This window comes from Bremia lactucae, linkage group LG3 (genome assembly GCF_004359215.1).
Source record: "Bremia lactucae strain SF5 linkage group LG3, whole genome shotgun sequence".
NCBI lineage: Eukaryota > Oomycota > Peronosporomycetes > Peronosporales > Peronosporaceae > Bremia > Bremia lactucae.
The window spans coordinates 4,276,461-4,294,362 of record NC_090612.1 but is presented as its reverse complement, the minus strand read 5'-3'; the positions used below and the strand labels follow the sequence as shown (position 1 = coordinate 4,294,362).

Genomic DNA, 17,902 nt, shown 5'->3' with positions numbered 1-17,902 from the left:
GCTGAGTTACGCCCCTGCAACATTCAAAAGATGCGTAATAAATCGGTTGAGGTCGGTGCGAGAATTCGCACCGAGTAATTTGACGATGTAGCCGTTCAAAGCCGGGCCATGGAAGAAAAGACGGACGTGGAAGTTCATGCAACTCACGTTCGTCAGGTTCATAGACTTATGCGAAAACATAAGTTGAACGCAAATCTCAAGAAGTGTATATTCGCTGCAAGCAAAATACCTCTTTTTGGGTGCATTGTCGGTAAACACGACGTGTGCCCTAAATTTGAAAAGATCAAGGCAATTACCGACTGGCCAGTTCCAGTCGATGTCAAGGGACTTAGAAAGTTCCTTGAGCTAGCGGCATACTTGCTCAAGTACTCACGCAATTATGCCGAGATGACAGTTCATCTCTCTCGTCTCTTAAAAAGAGACAATTACTGGCTATGGAACACTGCTTGTCAGCATTCCTTTAAAGGTATTAAGCAAAGCTTGATGCGATCGCCCATCTTGGCGATTGCAGATCAAGACAGACCATACCATGTCGTCTATGACGCCAACAATTTTGCAATCGGCTGTGCGTTAATGCAATACGATACATACGGCGCGGAGCGCGTCGTTTGTTACCAATCGCGTCAGCTACAAGCAGCTGAATGCGTTTACTCAGTATATGACAAGAAACTTCTTGTCATGGAATATGCATTGGCTAAATTTAGGGTCTATCCCCTCGGAGATAGACCGTTCATCGTATATACGGACCATGCGTCATTGGACGGCCGAAAATAGCCCACATCTCTCGCAAAGAATGGCGAGGTGGCTATCTTACTTCGCGAAGTATAATTGCTCTGTTGAATATAAACCAGGACGACTTAATGTCGTCGCTAATGACCCAATTTCGAGCTGGCTGTGCATTTCAACAGTGAAAATAATCCCACTGTTGCACCACTCATTTCAAGTGTTCCATCATCAACTTTGTTTGATGACACAAAGAAAGCCTACGCATTAGATAAGGACCTTCTGCGTTAAATGGATCATCTAATGAATCTATCCGATAAATCTTTTAAAGATTTACCTGCTTTATATCGATCGTCATCCGATCGATACACAACACGCAACGGCTTATTGTATCACAGCCGTTGCCGGCGACACTCCAAGTGTCGTCGTTCCGCACAATGTTTTGTACTTGCGCATCATGTTTGAGTGTCACGATGCACAAACACGTGGGCATCGTGGACGGGAAAAAATATCTCTCAGTAAGCCGCGACTTTTACTGGCCCCGCTAGTATCAGCTTGTGCGCAAGAACATTCGTGCTTGCGAGGTATGTCAACGGGTGAAGCCTAGCCCTTCATCATATGCACCTCTTCAACCTCTACCATTTCCGGCAGAATGTTGGCAGTCGTATCGATGGACTTCGGCTTCGGATTTCCCGGAGACGATCACAAAAACAATTCAATCCTTGTTTTTGAAGACAGATTCAGCAAGTTGGTACATTTTGTTGCAGTACCAAAACCGACCACGGCTCCGGGCTGCGCCCGTGTCTTTATCGACACGGTATTCAAACTCCACGGGTTACCCCGTGAACTGGTCTTCGGATAGAGACCGACGGTTTACGGCGAAGTTTTGGTCATCCATGTTACGATCTCTCGGAACACGGCTGACTATGTCAACTTCTGATCATCGTAAGATAGATGATCAGACGGAATGCGTAATTTGCGTCCTCGAATAATTACTTTGAGGTTACGTCCAATCGTATCCGAATTGGAGCGAGTATTTACCGATTGTCAAATTCGCCATCAATAATTCGGTGCATGCTTTTAGAAAGCATACACCGTTCTTCGTGAACGGCTTACGCCGTCTACGCATATCCACCCCAATTAGAGGGATCATCTAGTTTGTGGGGGGGGTTACTCGCACGAGCACAATCAGTTCTGGCCTAAGCTCATCACGCGTCGAAGTTACCAACGAAGCGAGTGATGTCGATGTCGAAGCAACCGACATCGAAGATGAGAAAGATCTCATGGCGGTGGCACAAAGTGCTCTGAAAAGACAAAACAAATGAGTCGGCAGAGGAATTTCTGCTGGCTCGAGAATCAGTAATCCGTTTTGTACAGGATTCTATTGCTAACGCAGTGGACCGTCAGAAAAGAAACGTAGACAAACATGGAGGAGCAAACGTTCATTCTTTTAAAATTAATGACCTAGAACTACTTTCTACAGTAAGCTTACCTAAGCGTGTAGTCACTAATGTGAATAGCAGTAAACTACCACTCAAATTGATTGGGCAATGCGTACACAATAGAATTGCCACGTAGGATGCCAACGTATCCTACGTTTTAAGTTAGTCGGCTCCGCCATACCATCAATCCGCGTTTTTTTTCGAGGACGGATCGGACTACCGTATTTAAGAATCCCTAATAGATTCTTGTGGTCACGAACCAGAAACTCATGCTAAATCTGGGAATTCTAATTCCGGGTCCGAATTTCCTCGAAACCACGATGAGCGAAAGACAACACATCACGAAGAGCGTGATATTTTCGTTCGTACTATAACATGGAGTACGCACTCTTCAAACGGTTGGAAGACCGTTCGATATGGTGAGCCTGCACCGTTTGCTTTAACGAGCGACGCTTACTGCGCTCGTGATCAAGTCCCTTCTCCAAATCATGGAGAAAGCTACTGAGTTTGTTGATCTTCCACCCGAGATTCGACACATGGGTCGGATCTAATTTTACCTTCTTCGCCACAACCATTGGTAAATTTCCACGGGGGTCAACGTTTCCTTGTGGAACGTATTCAAAATTACCGTGATGTGACGAAGCAGCGAACGAGTTATCTTGTTCGTTGGCGCGGTTATCCACCTTCACATGACAGCTGGTCCTCGTTCCCAGCTGATTGCTGACGTTGAGGGCCTCATCCGTCAGTATGACGAAACCTATCCGATGGAACAGAAGGTCCACCGGAAAGCGCGCGCCTCTAGCGCCTGTAAATCGATTGAAAAACGTCAATCGCATCGCGCATCTCGATAGAAATGCGAGCCCTTCCCCAGGGCGAAAAAAAGGGAATGGATGACCCTTTTTACTCGCTTCGTGTTCTCAAAACAACACGGACAGGATCACCCCACGTGAGGCATGGTCTTGATACCAGGGCGAAGCCCTACCTCACGTGACAACCGATGCAATCTCTACCTTTCTCCGGTTGTAGTTTGCTTTTCAAACTTAACGCGAATCGCATTAAGTCTTAAAAGCCAGGCTTCGCGCCCATCATCTTTGACATTGCGAATGAACGCGCCCCAGGCGTGTATAAGCGAGACTTTACCTCACTTATTCTTGCCACTATACCATCGATGCTTGAAAAAGCATCGCGATAAAGTCTTCATTAGCGCGAAAGTTCTTCGCGCTGGGATCAAGGCCATGTAGCTTTGTCGCAAAAATAAGGAGGAAAAGTCTCTCCAGACAAGCTATTGATTAGCTGTTCGGGCAAAAGCTACCGCTTCTTCTCAGGGGCAAGACGAGACATTTTAGTGTCTACGCTCCCCTAAGTGGTACTCACTAAAGCAGGGGTACCACAAGAACTTTATTACGATGGCTTACGCCATCGTCATCACCACGCACAGAAATACGTGTGGGTGACGGCACGGGAGACGGAGCTGGCGATGAAGAGTCATCCTTATCGTCGGAATCAAACATGCTATAGCGAATGCCACCTGCACGTCTACCCAAATGAGCCTCCTTGTTCGAAGGCTCATAGTCAGCCGTCTGACGATGATCAGGCGACTGTCCTAAACTTCCCGAGTCGGCCATTTCGTCCGACTCACATTCAAGGTCGACCTTCAAAGAGTGGTCGCATTCACGTGCACCCGCAACATCTAGTGTTGTGGGAGAAGATGATACTACGGCAGACGAATTGTCTGCCGCACGAGACAATAATGCGTCGCCCGCGGCTGCATGTACCGCAGCCAAAGGCGCCGCATTATTGGCACACCGCATGAACTCGTTAAATAATGCGATAGAATTCAGAATGATGGTTCAGACCAATCATCATCGTTTTTAATTCGGTAATCTTATAGTGACCACTCTATTTAATGACAGTCAGAGTGATTGTCTCGTTTAAGAGATAGGTGAAGTAATGGGGTGTATCGTTACATGAACTTAAAAGTTAATGGTTGTTAATTGATATATTATTTTAAAGGTAGAGAATATTTGGAGAATCGTGCTTTACGTAGTAATATTCGGATAGCTTATCCATTTGTTGATATAGGCCATAATATCTAGTGTACGTGAAATGACGAGTAGGAGCAGCGCCCCGTTACATTGTGTATATAACAGCTCCCTATATTTTGTTAACAACCTTTGAGTGTTAAATAATGTAACGATACACTCGTTACAATGACGCCGTCAAATAAATACTTCGCCGTCAGATGAGGCCATTGAGGTCGTGTGGTACGATACGCCACGTGGAGATACCTTACGTATGTTAGTAATATCAGTGCAAGTCAGCTAGTACTGAAGCAGTACTAGCGAAAGGTGCACCGTTCGACCCTTTTCCTGTTATTTCAACAATAATATGAACGAGCACTTATTTAAGCGAAATCATTTTTTAAATTGTTTCGATAAAAACTGAACGATTATTCACCTTTTTAATCTAGATCCACCTTATACAACTCTAACATATCTTTAATTTCTGACGGAACCGGCTTCACAATTGCAAGATCCATAAGGGTCTTTAATTCATGGCCATTGCTAGAATCCATCGAGATTTTAGCTGTAGATTTGCCGGCACCATAAAACGATTCAATAAACTCGAGTACGAGGGATGTAGAATAGGCTTGATCGTTCTTCCAACGCACTGAAAGCTCTCTTAAGACGTCATGACAGAGGTTCTCGGATTTATAACTCTCCATAATGATGAATAGCTCCTTATCGTATGATTTCGTTAATTTATCAATCAGCCACTTGGCCTTGTCATTGACCGCCCCATGAGTTGAACATCGACAATTAAGTTCCGCAAAGGAGCCTCGTATTTGTTTGGGACCCATTTTTGATGATTGAAATGTCTTTATGATCGCAACTGGAGTAGTTACAGTATCGTACTGATTCTTCAAGTAGTTGATTGCAATCCGTCGACCATCGTCCATGATCTCGTGTTGACTTTGTCGAATTACAAATTTGATAAAGGAATCCAAATTGCGCCACATAACGTTCTCAACTATCTCCATCAAAGCCTTGTACGCTGAACTTTCTTCGCGACCTACAACCTTGTCGGCGTATTTGAAATAATCACTGAAACAACCAACAATTTCCTGCAAAGCGAATTCATGAGGTCCAAAACGTGTCACCGATTCAATTAGGCCAGCTTCATATTGGGATAAACTCAGATCGATCTGCCTCCAATAACGATAGAGGGATGTTTGAGTCCTCCTAAAAAGTTCAGTGTTATCTTTTTCCAAATCGTTTAAAAGCTTTGCAGCACCCATGTGACCCATTTCATTAACGATCACCATGACGACGACTTCAGACGCATCGGCCGTGTTCAACCCTGCCTCCTCGTAGCCTTTCATAACGGCACGATCAAACTCGATGAATTTCGTTACAGAAATACCATCACGATCTTGTATCGATTTAAACATGATACGCGCTTTGTCAAAATTGTAGATAACTTCTGTTCCAAGCTTCGCAATTTGTTGTAAAGCTGTTTGGAATACTCTGAAAGGTGCTGTCCATGAACTTTCAGCAACTGCCGTCTCCTTCGCCAGTATCGCAATTTTTTTAGAATCGAGATCCATTCTATCCTCGACGACACCGGAGACTTGCTGAATAGAATCGTCCGAGTCCTCATCGAGACGTGAAGCAACGAGATGGGAGCTTTGCCGCAGCTTACCAGGAGAGTTGTCGCCGGGAACGAAAGAGTCATTAAAAGCGACCAGCCTTAAACCGGCGATCCAATGAGAGCTTAACAGCAGCACGACATGGAAGAGCATTACCGAAGGCTTGAGCTGGGCACTTCTGGCGTGATGTCGCATGTGAGTTCTTGACACGAAATTGAAGAATGAAGACTGCGGTGTCAGACTTGGATCCTGACCCGACTGGAGATCGTTAAAGAGAGCTGCTTTGATCTTTTTATGGCTTGTGAATAAAAATTTACTGCTCTGATCCAATACTGGTTCTATGGAAAAAGTGATACGATTTGAATAGCTTAGACTTTTGAATTGGAATTGATCCCAATTGCTCTCTTAAGGCATGCGACATGCCCGACGCTTTCCCGCCAAGTTCCTTTGCTCGAGCTTTGCCACTATATCTTCCGCGTATATTTCTGAGAAAGCCGAGAATTCAACGAAGCTAGGCTTAAGAATATTTGTCTACGATTTTTGTACATCGCGCCTTGAAGCCGATAAAATTATACAAACTGCACCCATACATTCGATTATATTCAGCCATTCTGCTGGCAACAAGGGTTTCTATTTAATAAATAATGTAAATTGCAAAAAATCATATGTTGTTTTTGTGCGTTGGATACAAAGGGACACATGTCTTTGGGCATCAGATACCGTAAAATACATGTCTTTTTGCCATGGACATCCGATACCAAGCCGGCTCTTCTTCTTGTTGAATTCCAGGTAGTGGGGCAATTTTCTCAAAGGCGCGAGCCTTTCCAACGTATGACAAGAGCGACATTTCAGACTGTAGCAATGTAATTATTTCATTCGACTCACACCTATCAGTACGAATAGTCTTTGATGTCAAATCGGGTCAAAACGATTAAATGTGCCGATCGTTTGCCGGCAGAAATGATTTATACATTTCATAACCTAGGCACTTTGCAGCGATGAACTAGGTGAGTCAGATGATGCACACGCCGCAATTAAAATCATTTATTGCTGTTCTTCGGCATTGCTGGTTCCAAAGCTGGTTGGCGCAATGTAAAACTCTTTCGGCGCGGTTTGAAATAAAATGCAAAAACTTCAAAAGTAACATTTCCCCTTCTGGCATTGCTTTTACACTAATTTGAAATGTAACCTTTTTTCAGAGACACAAATATTATAATTTATCACTAATAAGACTGCGTAACATATGAAATTGAGGGAAAACGTATAAAATACGTTTTCAGTTTCATAGCTAACTAAGCTTTAACGAGTGCTTGTAAGCAATAGTACGAGGGAAGCGGGTTGATGTAGGCCAACATCAATCTTTGTAGTTGCTACTTTTCGTGTAAAATGCCTAATCGTGTTAAAGGCGATTCGACAAAAAAGCTACAATACTTTTCATCTTCCTAGTATTATTGTAGGCGAGCACGTCGTAATGCCACGCTCTAAATACGTAAATGCCACGCTCTACTTGGACACACACCCTATGTAACGGGGTGTATCGTTACATGAGATTAACACAAAAAGGTTGTGAATTAATATATTATCGAAAAGGCTGATAATATTTGGAAGATATTACTTTACATAGTAATATTCGGAAAGCTTATCCATTGGTAGATATAGACTATTATATTTACTTGCACTGCGGTCCAGTCAGCGCTGGGCACGCGCAGAGAGAGACATATAAGACTTTTATTACATGTAAAGTATTAGTATATAATTAAGTTAGTGTATAAAGATAGAAAACGGAAGAACTTAATTATATTAAATACAGTTATCTTTTAACCCTCTTTAAAAAAAGTGTTTTGAACGCGAGTTTTCCTCTACAAGTACAGGTGTACGTGAAGTGACGTGAGGCACCACTCGCACTGAGCCAGTGCAAAGTGGACTTGTACTGAAGCAGTACAAGTCGGCAGTGCCCCGTTACACATGGTAGCACTTTCTAGTCCGTCCAAGGACCACAGTGCCATCATCTAACATGGACATGTTAGATGATAATGAAAATACGCATCACGTTTCGCGTGACAACTTCTTCTTTCTAACTGACATAGAAAGGAGTGCGGTCGAACTCATTCGTTCGACCGTAGGGAACGATGCCATATTGGCCATGCTGTCCAGTTTGGACAAAGATGCCCTCCATTCAGCCATTGCCAAGTTCATACAACATGAACTTGACGAGGCGAAGGAGAAGGTAGCCTTGCTAAATCAGCAAGGCTCTCATCAGGCAGAACTGTTGAGGTTACAGCAGGTACAGACCCCTGTACCTGGGACGACACAAACGCGTCGTCCCGAAACCTTAAAGATTGACATCTCTAAGTATAGGGGACTCGAAGAATACTCCCTCTTGAGATGGTTTTCGAGTTGGACGATGCCATAAGGGCTCGTCGCATCGTCGACGAGCAAATGCAAGTCGCATTTGCTCAGTAAATTTGGCAGGTCGTGCCAAAACTTGGGCATTAGGCCTTAAGTTGCGCGACCCATATGTCTTTGGGTTGTTAGAGGCTTTTAAAGACCGGCTCAAACAGACGTTTGAACCGCCTAGGGCTGAGTTCAGAGTTCGATCGAAGCCTTGTGCTGACGGTACGGGCGGAGACGTCTGACGTAAAACAAAGGATGCGTACGCATCCCACGGGGCAGCTCGATCGTGTACGCATTGCCTTTGCGACGCAGTACACGGAACGAGCCGATATGCTTGGGCAGTAATTTATTACTGTCGATATTCGTCACTTCATGTTTAAGTAGATAAAACTTAGACAGTAGGTCTAGATCATTAACTTTGAATATAAGAATATTTGCTCTTCCATTGTTATCAGCGTTCCGTTTCTGTCGGTTTTCCGCATCAGCGATGGAATCTTGCACAAAACTGCTTATTGAACCAACAGTAAATCATTTGCTGACTTGTATTTGCTTTTGTTTCAGTGTTTCCGGTGCACATCGGGGAGAAATCATTCTCACATTTAGTAAGAGCATCATTGTTCTCACCAATAATATTTTTTTCTAGTGTGGCATCATAGCAATCAAAGTCAGCAAAAAGCTTTTCGCTTAACTGAGTTTGGTTTTATCAATGTTGATTGAATCATCATTAGTATCCTTCGCATTGACAATTGAGTCAATGCGGGATGAGCAAGAGCTAAGAAATTCTTGATTGAGCCAGCCTCCACCGAATAAGATTCACTCTCAAACAAGGTGGTCATACGAATATGGCGTAAGCTATTCATGAGAAACGGTGTATGCTTTGTTGATGCATGGGCCGAATTGTTTGCTAATAGCAAATTCTGCCATCGGCGAGAACTCGGTCCCAACTCTTTACGGGAAGTATTTCTTCGCTGATATAGTCTGCACGTTTCGTCTGACCATCGGTTTTCAGATGTCACAAGTTGACATTTTTGATTGTGTATGAACACAGATTTCCAAAACTTCGCCGTGAATCTGGGCTCTCAATCCGAGAGTAGTTCACGGGGTAACCCATGGAGTCGAAATGTCGTATCCACAAAGACGCGGTCCCAGCCTTTGGCTGCGATCATCTCCGGGATTGCAGCAAGATGCACCATCTTGCTGAAACGGTAAGAAAACACAAGAATAGATACAGGCTGCCAACACTTGACGAACAGGCGTAGGTTGTATTGGAGCACGAGATGAAACTTTAGGCTTCAACCGTTGACAAACTTCGCAAGCAAGTATGTACTTGCGGACGAATTCATCTGAAAGAAATCGCGGCTTACCGTGTGATTAGTTTTCTCACGCCATCGAAGGCTACTTATTGGTGCATCGTGACACTCATGCAAAATACGTAATCGCAAATTATTATAGGTGACGAGAAGAGTTTTGCTGCCAGCGATGGCTGTATAATACAAATAAACATTGCGTATTGTGCATCTCTCTGTTGAAGGTCGATAAAAAATTTCGAGGAACCTTTTGAGGATTGTTGCGATGGATTTCTGAGGCAATTTATCAACATTTAGGAAACTTATCGTCTTAATAGGCTCTTCTTACGTCGTCAAGCAATGCTGACGTCTGGACACTAATTGGTGCTAATGTGGGCTTATGCTCCCTGTTAATTCTTGCAGCAGTGGGCTTATCCTCACTCTTGACTTGCGCAGCCGGCTCAAATCCGAGCTGGCACGAAAGGACATCAGCGGCTATCATAAGTTGTCCCGTTTCTATTTAATGGAGAATTCTTACTCTACAAAGAAAGACAACCATCTCGCTAATCTTTGCGACAGGTCTATCTCCTGATAGATAGACCCTAAACTTACAGTTCATATTTCATGACAAGGAGTTCCTTGTCATGCTCTAGAAAATTCGGCTCAGCTAGTTGAAGCTGACGCAACGGAAAACAGAAGGCGATGCGCTCTGCTCCGTCTGTGTCATATATCACTTACGCACAGCCAGTTGCAAAAATGCTGGCGCCACCGACCACATGAAATGGTATGTCTTGGGAATCGTCAGGATTGGCGATTCATCAAGCTTTACTTGATATCCTCAAAGAAACGCCGACAATCAGCGTTCCATGACCACTTCACTTGATTCTATAACAAAGAAAGAATATTTAGTGTCATTTCGGCATAATTGGGTGAGTACTTATGGAAGGACACCACTAGGCCGACAGACTTTTGAAGTCCCTTTACATCGACTGGCACAAGCGTCAATGATTGCCTTGATCTTTTCAGGATCATAGCGTACACCGCGTTTACCCACGATGCGCCAAGAAGTAGTTTATCGCTAGCAGCGAATCCACACTCGTAAAATTTATTGGCAATCTAAGTGTATGAACGTTTCAGGTGTGGTTACGATGTACCTTAACGTCCGACTTTACGTTCAAGGTTCTGCTATGAACAAAGGCGTCATCAAAAAATTCGGCGCGAATTCCCTTATCGATCTCAACAGATGGATTGCACACCTGCTGATAGTAGCAGGGGCATTACTAAGCCCCTGACTAGAATGCTTGCCTATACGGCAACTGCTTTTGCGGAAATTCTTGATCGACCGGAAAGTCAAGCGTAAAGGATCTCGATGTGGTTGCGCAACTAAATCTCGTGGTTGTAGGGGAGGATACGCTCCAAATAAATAAGAGAAAAGTCTTTACGATATTGAGGGAATAAGCTCGGATTAAACGTTTCACGTCTCAGTCTTTGGGAGTCGTTGAACGCAAAACCTTTTTTTAATATTTGATTGAATTTGCGGATGTGTTCCAGGTTCGGCAGCATACGAGTTGTCTAAGGATCAATGTACTCGACACAAGATCGACCTGATAACGTACTTGTACTTGAAAGCTGCGACGTGGCGGCTTAAATACCGATACCATAAAAGACGTAAAATTGACGGTATGTCAAAGAGTACAAATTTTTTCGTCAATAGATTAGATGGATGAATTTAATGAGATCCTTATGCGTGAACAGGATTTCGTTCACAGCAGTTAGTACCCCCAAGCGGGATGGTATAGGAGTGGCTAGTTATACCACCTTTGCAAGCCGACTTACTCGATTAATGTCCCATTGTTGCTGCCTGTATTTGTGCACAGCCGTCTGCATTTAATTTCACAGTTTAATGGGTTGGCATAACTATGTCTTGTGCTGTTGTACTAATAACTGAGCCGCAAATGAGGTCTTCGCACTCACTCGTAGTACATCCGCACGCTTCTTGAAGCACGAGGACGTTCATCCAGTCGCCATTTGGTAAACGAGAGACACGTATCGTAACGGCCGATCTGTCAATTGATGCAAGGCTCGTACCGTCTAAGCCATGCTTCATTTAGGATGACATCAAATTTTTGTCATTTAAATTCAGTGCAATGAAATCAGCATTGTTCTACCAATCCTTAAGCGTGAATTAAGAAATAACTACACGCTCGTTACCATTACAGATGCGCGTGCACTGTCCTCCTAATGAGGTATGTCGCACTCAAATTACTTGTGCCTACGATCTTCTAGCGATTGGCGTCGAATAACATTCTTTGACGCCCCACAATCAATTAATAAACCCTTTATCACTTCGACCTGAGGTCAAATCCGCGTCCTTTGCTATTCCTATAGGGAGGCCGATCATATGTTCATTGTTTCTTCGTACTAGGCGTGGGACACTACCCTCAAAGGCTTAAGGCCCTGTCTTTTATAGCGATTGTATATTCGCAGTCGTTCGTTACTTTAAGAGCGAGGATTCTCGCTCTCTACATAAAAGAGGTACATTGGTCTAATAAATATTCGGCCTCTTGTCGTCTCGATGAACGACAAGCACCACACTGGACGAAACTTGTTTCCGCTATAGGGATCGCCTAATGTAGCGTCTTTAATTCGAGCCGGAACAGGTGTGTCTTGATTAGCCCATCTGTAAGGCCCTTAATAAGCACAACTACCTTTGTTTGTTCATCAATTGGATGAATCACGATTCATTTCACTAAGTATCCTGTAGGTTATACATAAGCATGAAGATGAAGCTTGCCTTGTTTCTAATTCAGGAGCTCTGCCCGCGCCCTGTATTCGGCATGTTGCTGCTCAAACGTTTGTCTGAGCTGGGTTTTAAAGACCTTAAACGACCCAAACACGTAAAGTCGTGAAGCTAAAGCCCTAAGGCCCATGTTTAGGCACGTCGAGCCAAGTTGGACATGCTACAATTTACTTTGGCCGCTTTGTTATAGATGCGGCAAGCTTCAATGACATCTTCATATTCGACGACCATCTTACCACGTCGACGCGAAAGAGTCGGCCCGCTTGCAGCCTTAAGAGCTGCTTTATCAACAATTATTACTTTGGATCTTCCTGTTCTTGTAACATCTCTGCGTGTTGAGAGTCATTCTGGTCAAGCAACTTTTCTTTTTTTCGGCCCCGTCGAGTTCATGTTGTATGAACTTGGCTATAGCCGCATGTTGACCATCTCTTTGTAAAGCGAACAGCATGGCGCTGAAGGGCAGTCTGCGTACGGCTAAACTCAAACGTTCGAACGCGTTCCATTCAATGCTACTTAAATGGATGATCTTTTCATGCGTTGCGTGGACGCCTTTTTGCGCGGCGTTAAAGCTCCATCGTCTTCTGCCGACATGACCATGTTGGATGGTACGCAAGTGGTCGATGAATGGAGCACGAAGATCTACCAGGTGTAACCGGTACCACTGCATCTTCACAAGCTAACCTACATGTGGAAAAGTTGCCTCCGAGTTTCTCACGTACAGGACGTGTAGAGGAAGAATTTGGAATTGCTATTTATGGCTTAGCAACGAAAGGTAATTATCACGGAAGACTAAGCATTGGGAAAAAGTTAAACTGCATGTGAGAAATTTCTTAGCTTCCTGACTTAACAGAATAACAAGAAATTATGTTAATTTGCGTTACATCTTGTCGCAAATACTTAACCTCGAATCGTTGACAGACGCGCGAAGTGGCGGTGAGCAATGAGTCACTTCTAGCTAATCTAAGGACACGTGAAGCGTGCAATTCCATCTCTGTGCGCTGTACGGTATTTTGTGTCTTAAGTTACATGTTTCTTGATCAGCCACATTTTGTAACGGGGTTCCCATTACATAAGTATAATTTCCAGTAAGAGGAATAACAAGTGTTATTTCCTTTAAGAGGAAAAAATAAAGAAGTACATAAATATTAATCTTTAGTAATTTGACTTAAATAGTTCCAATATTTCCAAATTGGATAATATTGATGCAATAAGACATAAGGTCTATTTATTGGTTGATTAAAGTGTAAACCAACCCCGCCAATCATTATAAGACACGATTGTGCGGTGCGCAAGGAGGCGCCATACTTAGTTAAATATTGCTATAATAAGTTCAGTAGTCGATAGAAGATCGTTACGTAAAAAACAAAATATATTAATACAGTTTTACTTTTCCCTAATTCTAATCCTTTGAATTACCTTGGTAAGTTAAAGACCCTTGGCTACTTAGAAACCTTTCTCTATACCTGTGTACGTGAAGTCTCGAGGCATCTAACCTTCACTGAATTCAGTGTAAGATCAGCTAGCACTTCCCAGTACTAGTGAAAGGTGCCCCGCTACACATTTAAGAGTCTTGTTAAATTGTTTCCGACGATGAGCGACGTGGACATTGTTTTTTGTTTATACTATATAAAACAAAAAAAATACGTCCGTGTCGTACATTTAGTTTAAATAAAACGGAAATATTCATTATTTATATATTCAACGAAATCATGTTTTTCTTAAAAGCTTTCTGAAATTTTTTAAAAATTTAACTTCAGACTTGCTATTATCGTAGAATCAATAACCACGTGGCTTATTATCATTATCGTCCGAAGCGGTAAAGCTCCTGTAATTGCGCCCTTTTATTGATAGACATCAATCTAGTTAGACAGATAGCACTTACAGTACAGGAATTGAATTGCACACTTCCACATGATCTAATAGCTGAAGAATATTTTGTTGTAAATTTTGTGAATCCTTAGCACGATGGGCATTAAACGAATTAAGTACGTCCAGAAAAAAGGTAATCTTACCACGAATTAAAGTTTGGTTCAGTAACCTGTAGTATAATAGAATATACAGCATCTCAATAGCATCAATTCTCTGCGGTGCGACATCTCTTAGCAGATTCTTGCAACAAAGTAATGAACCCAGATCAGGTTCAAAAGTCGTTTTTTTAACATGGTCAATAATAAAAAGACACTAAAAGATGAGTTAAAAAAGAAAAGAAGCACTGATCATATAATCTGACGAGATCGTGTATTTTATATTACCACAAAAACTTTACAGCTAACAGCAATCCTGTGACAACAAAGGTTTAGCATTTTTGATAATGTTTTGTTTGATGATTCTTTTTTAACTTTGAAAAAACAACTCATAAAACTGAACAAGAATTTTAAAAATAAGGTTTGACTGTTTATAGTGAGGATTGCTTCTAAGGTTTAATCGTGCCAGACGGATGTGTGCCAGCGCGATAAAAGCGTTCATACAAGTAAGAGAACATGTCTATTCTCTTTGCACTTAAGGCTATAACAACACCTCGCCATGAACGCATATTTCGACCAGGCTTCGTCCAGCGTCAGCCAATCTATCGTTTCTTCTTCGCAAAGCGCTCTCCAGCCTTTGTCCAAAGCCTATTTTGTTCCTTCAACAGTTTTTTTAATAACGCTAGCGTCTTCAATTTTTTTCCGTCTCCGACGCCTTTACCAGCAACGCGCAATACTTGATATTCAATAGCGCATATAACGAAGTTGAGTACTGTCAGTAGATGAAGTTCCGCACTTGTAAGAACTTTATCTAAACCATGTCCAGATCCCCCACACGATTCAAAATTGCTACCACGTCCACCTTTAAAAACCGGCACAGGATCCTGGTTCCTTCCATATAGACTCTCTCGTCGGTTTACCATTTGCTGCTGCGTGAGCGCGTAACCTCTCTTGAGAAGAAGCGTCACTCTGATCAGCATAATGAAGCGTTTATTCCAGCGTCTCTTGTGAAGTAGCCGAAGCTGAGGCACTAAACGCGAGGAAGGCTGCTAATGCGGCGACGTAGACTCAAACCATTTGCTTCCACCGTGCTCGCGATAGACGATAAATTCTATAAGTTTAGAGAACACAAAAACAAAATTCTCAGCAACAATACTCGGCGTTGCAATACCTTTTAGCATTTTCTTGCATTGAGGCGGTTTCGTTATCAACGTGATTAAGCCAAGATTGAGTGGCGCAAATCAAGAAGCCAATCATTCAGATCGAATCGCTATCCTTGCTGTCGATTAAGAGCCATTTTCTCGAAAACCTTGGCATTCCACATGCTTGCGACCTACACCAACACTTGCTAGACGCTCATGGCAATGTTTCCGTCGTCGTGTTTCTTTTTGGCTTGTTCCTTTCAAGACGTTTACTTCCATACGCTTGACAACAGCACAGAGGGCACTTCTTATTCTAGGCATTTAAGAATCAAGCATCTGAAGTCGTATTCTTCTTTGCTTTCATGTGCCACTTCAAATCGGTTGATCGCGAGGTAACAACAGTAAGGAAGTAAACGAGCTCGTGTATTATTAACAGATAGCCGCATAAATATCGTAAAAAGTGAGTGTATTAGCAACTTCTTACTCTACCAAGAACACAACCCATTATGACATCAATTCGAGCCTAACTGTTCCAGAACTTGTCGAAGTTCTGATTGATAATCCTGTCTATTTCGTCATTGCGCTTCAGTCCATTGGTGACGTTAGCATTTCGTTCTTCCACTTGGCAAAGAGCACAAAGGTGCCAGCACATCTCACATCTCAACGTCGCTAGGTGAAACGCTTTCTTTTTTCGTTTTCACCCTTTCAATATCGGCAACAACCAAAGCTTTCAATTGTTCCTCGCTAGCCTTTTGGTCGATGCGATTTAAAAACTGTTCTAGCTTCGATAATTTCGAAACCATATTCTTCACTGTAAACTCGTTGCCCAGGTCGAGCGCCTCTGCGTACATTTTCCCCGCATCCTTCTTATCCTTCCAATACCATTTTTCCTCTTTGCCGAGTCGCTTGAGCACATCACGGGATTTGCTTGATTGTGCATGTTTTAGCGAATACACCATGTTTACTATTTCAAACTCACCATACTTTTCTACCAATCCTGTATATACCGAGACAGGGTTTGTTGGATTCACCTTGTTATGCCTCCTAGCGGCGTCGTACAATCGCCGAAGCTGCAAGGTGTCCTTCCCAGAAAACTGTTCGAAAGACAAATTCAGTTTCAATAAAAGGTTGGAATATGTGTCCTTCTGAAAGCGTGGTGCGAAAGGCGTAAGGTCATAGAAACCACGGACAAGAGCTTTTAATCCGTCTAGAAATCTCTCGTCGCTTTCGACATTTGTTGCTGCATTGACGCGTAACTTCCCTTGAGGACGACCGTCACCTTCTTCAGTAGTTACCGATGAAGCGTTTGCGAGCGTCAAATGTAAAGTAGCAGAGGCACTTAATGCGAAAATGGCTGCCAATGCCGCGACGTAGACACGAACCATTGGTAGCTTTCCACGGGGCTCACGAGAGAAGATAGATACTGCGATCAAACGAGCCCCTGATTTTAATTATGTGTAGTGATCTGTAGTTCTATGGAGCATACAGCATCTGAGTAGCATCAATTCTCTAGCGTTGCGACATCTTAAGGCAATTGCTCGCGATCAGGCAAATCATATTCAAATGTCATCACTTTAACGTGTTTGCGACATAAAAAAGAGAGCTTAGAGCTCGGAAAAATCATCCCCGACGTATAGATTTTTTTATTTTGCATCAGCTATGCAATGTACATTGATATTATGCTCTTTCAAAGCGACATGGAAGCATATGGGAACCGGTATAGGCACACACCCTTTTGGAATAGCCACACCTCCTCCCCGTCTGTCTTGAATTAAGACGTCATAAAGAATATTTTCACGGCATGGCATCCAAAAATCAACAGTAATTCCTTTTCAATTTTTAGGTCGGCATTCGGCGAACTTTTTATATATTGGTTAATTTTTAATTCGTCGGGTGCGAAAATAAGATAATATTTGGAACTTTTTTCGGATCGAGATCATCGGATGGCATGGGTCCAATGGCGTGTGTGAAAACGGCGTTTGTCAGACGCCTTCGGACACACCTTTATACGAACGCCGTTTTCCCTCAAATTACATTTGGGAACCGATAGAGTTAAGCCCCTTAATTATATTTATGAGAGTAGCGTTGTAATATGCACATCGGTCGGAGAACCGTTGTTGTGGTACATTTACTCAATGGGTAAAATACCCTTTTATCTAATTTTCAAAATAGTTAGTTAATTAAATGCCATTTATTATTAATAACAAATGTGGTCGCCGCCAGATATAAATGTGGTCGCCGCCAGATATAAATCTGGCGGCCAAAATCTATTTTTAATTGGCTAGGGTAAGGTTTTTAGATTTAAATAATTAAATAAAGTGCAGTTCCTCTTTTGATCTTAAAGCGTCAAGTGCCTTCATAAGGCTTGCCCGTTGATCTGTAAGAGATAGAAGCCTTTCTAAGGTATATCCTCTTGGGCACTAGTTGCTACTTGGTATGCAACCCCCTGAATCCCTTGAACTAGGATTCCTTAAGCTTTAATAGCTTGTACGACTCCCTGAG

General features: G+C 42.8%; 3 protein-coding genes across 3 annotated transcripts; all 3 read right to left on the bottom strand.

Annotated features, from left to right (window-relative positions):
- Positions 1–4,626: 4,626 nt before the first annotated feature.
- CCR75_004204 (uncharacterized protein) lies at positions 4,627–5,772 on the bottom strand (the record flags this gene model as incomplete). Its single annotated transcript, XM_067962291.1, has 1 exon — positions 4,627–5,772. One exon carries the CDS (start codon positions 5,770–5,772, stop codon positions 4,627–4,629), a length of 1,146 nt encoding a protein of 381 aa, XP_067817610.1.
- A 9,088-nt stretch (positions 5,773–14,860) lies between these two features.
- CCR75_004205 (uncharacterized protein) lies at positions 14,861–15,238 on the bottom strand (the record flags this gene model as incomplete). Its single annotated transcript, XM_067962292.1, has 1 exon — positions 14,861–15,238. The coding sequence occupies one exon, from the start codon at positions 15,236–15,238 to the stop codon at positions 14,861–14,863; it is 378 nt and encodes a 125-aa protein (XP_067817609.1).
- An 815-nt stretch (positions 15,239–16,053) lies between these two features.
- Positions 16,054–16,785, bottom strand: CCR75_004206 (uncharacterized protein; the record flags this gene model as incomplete). Its single annotated transcript, XM_067962293.1, has 1 exon — positions 16,054–16,785. The coding sequence occupies one exon, from the start codon at positions 16,783–16,785 to the stop codon at positions 16,054–16,056; it is 732 nt and encodes a 243-aa protein (XP_067817612.1).
- Between the last annotated feature and the right edge of the window lie 1,117 nt (positions 16,786–17,902).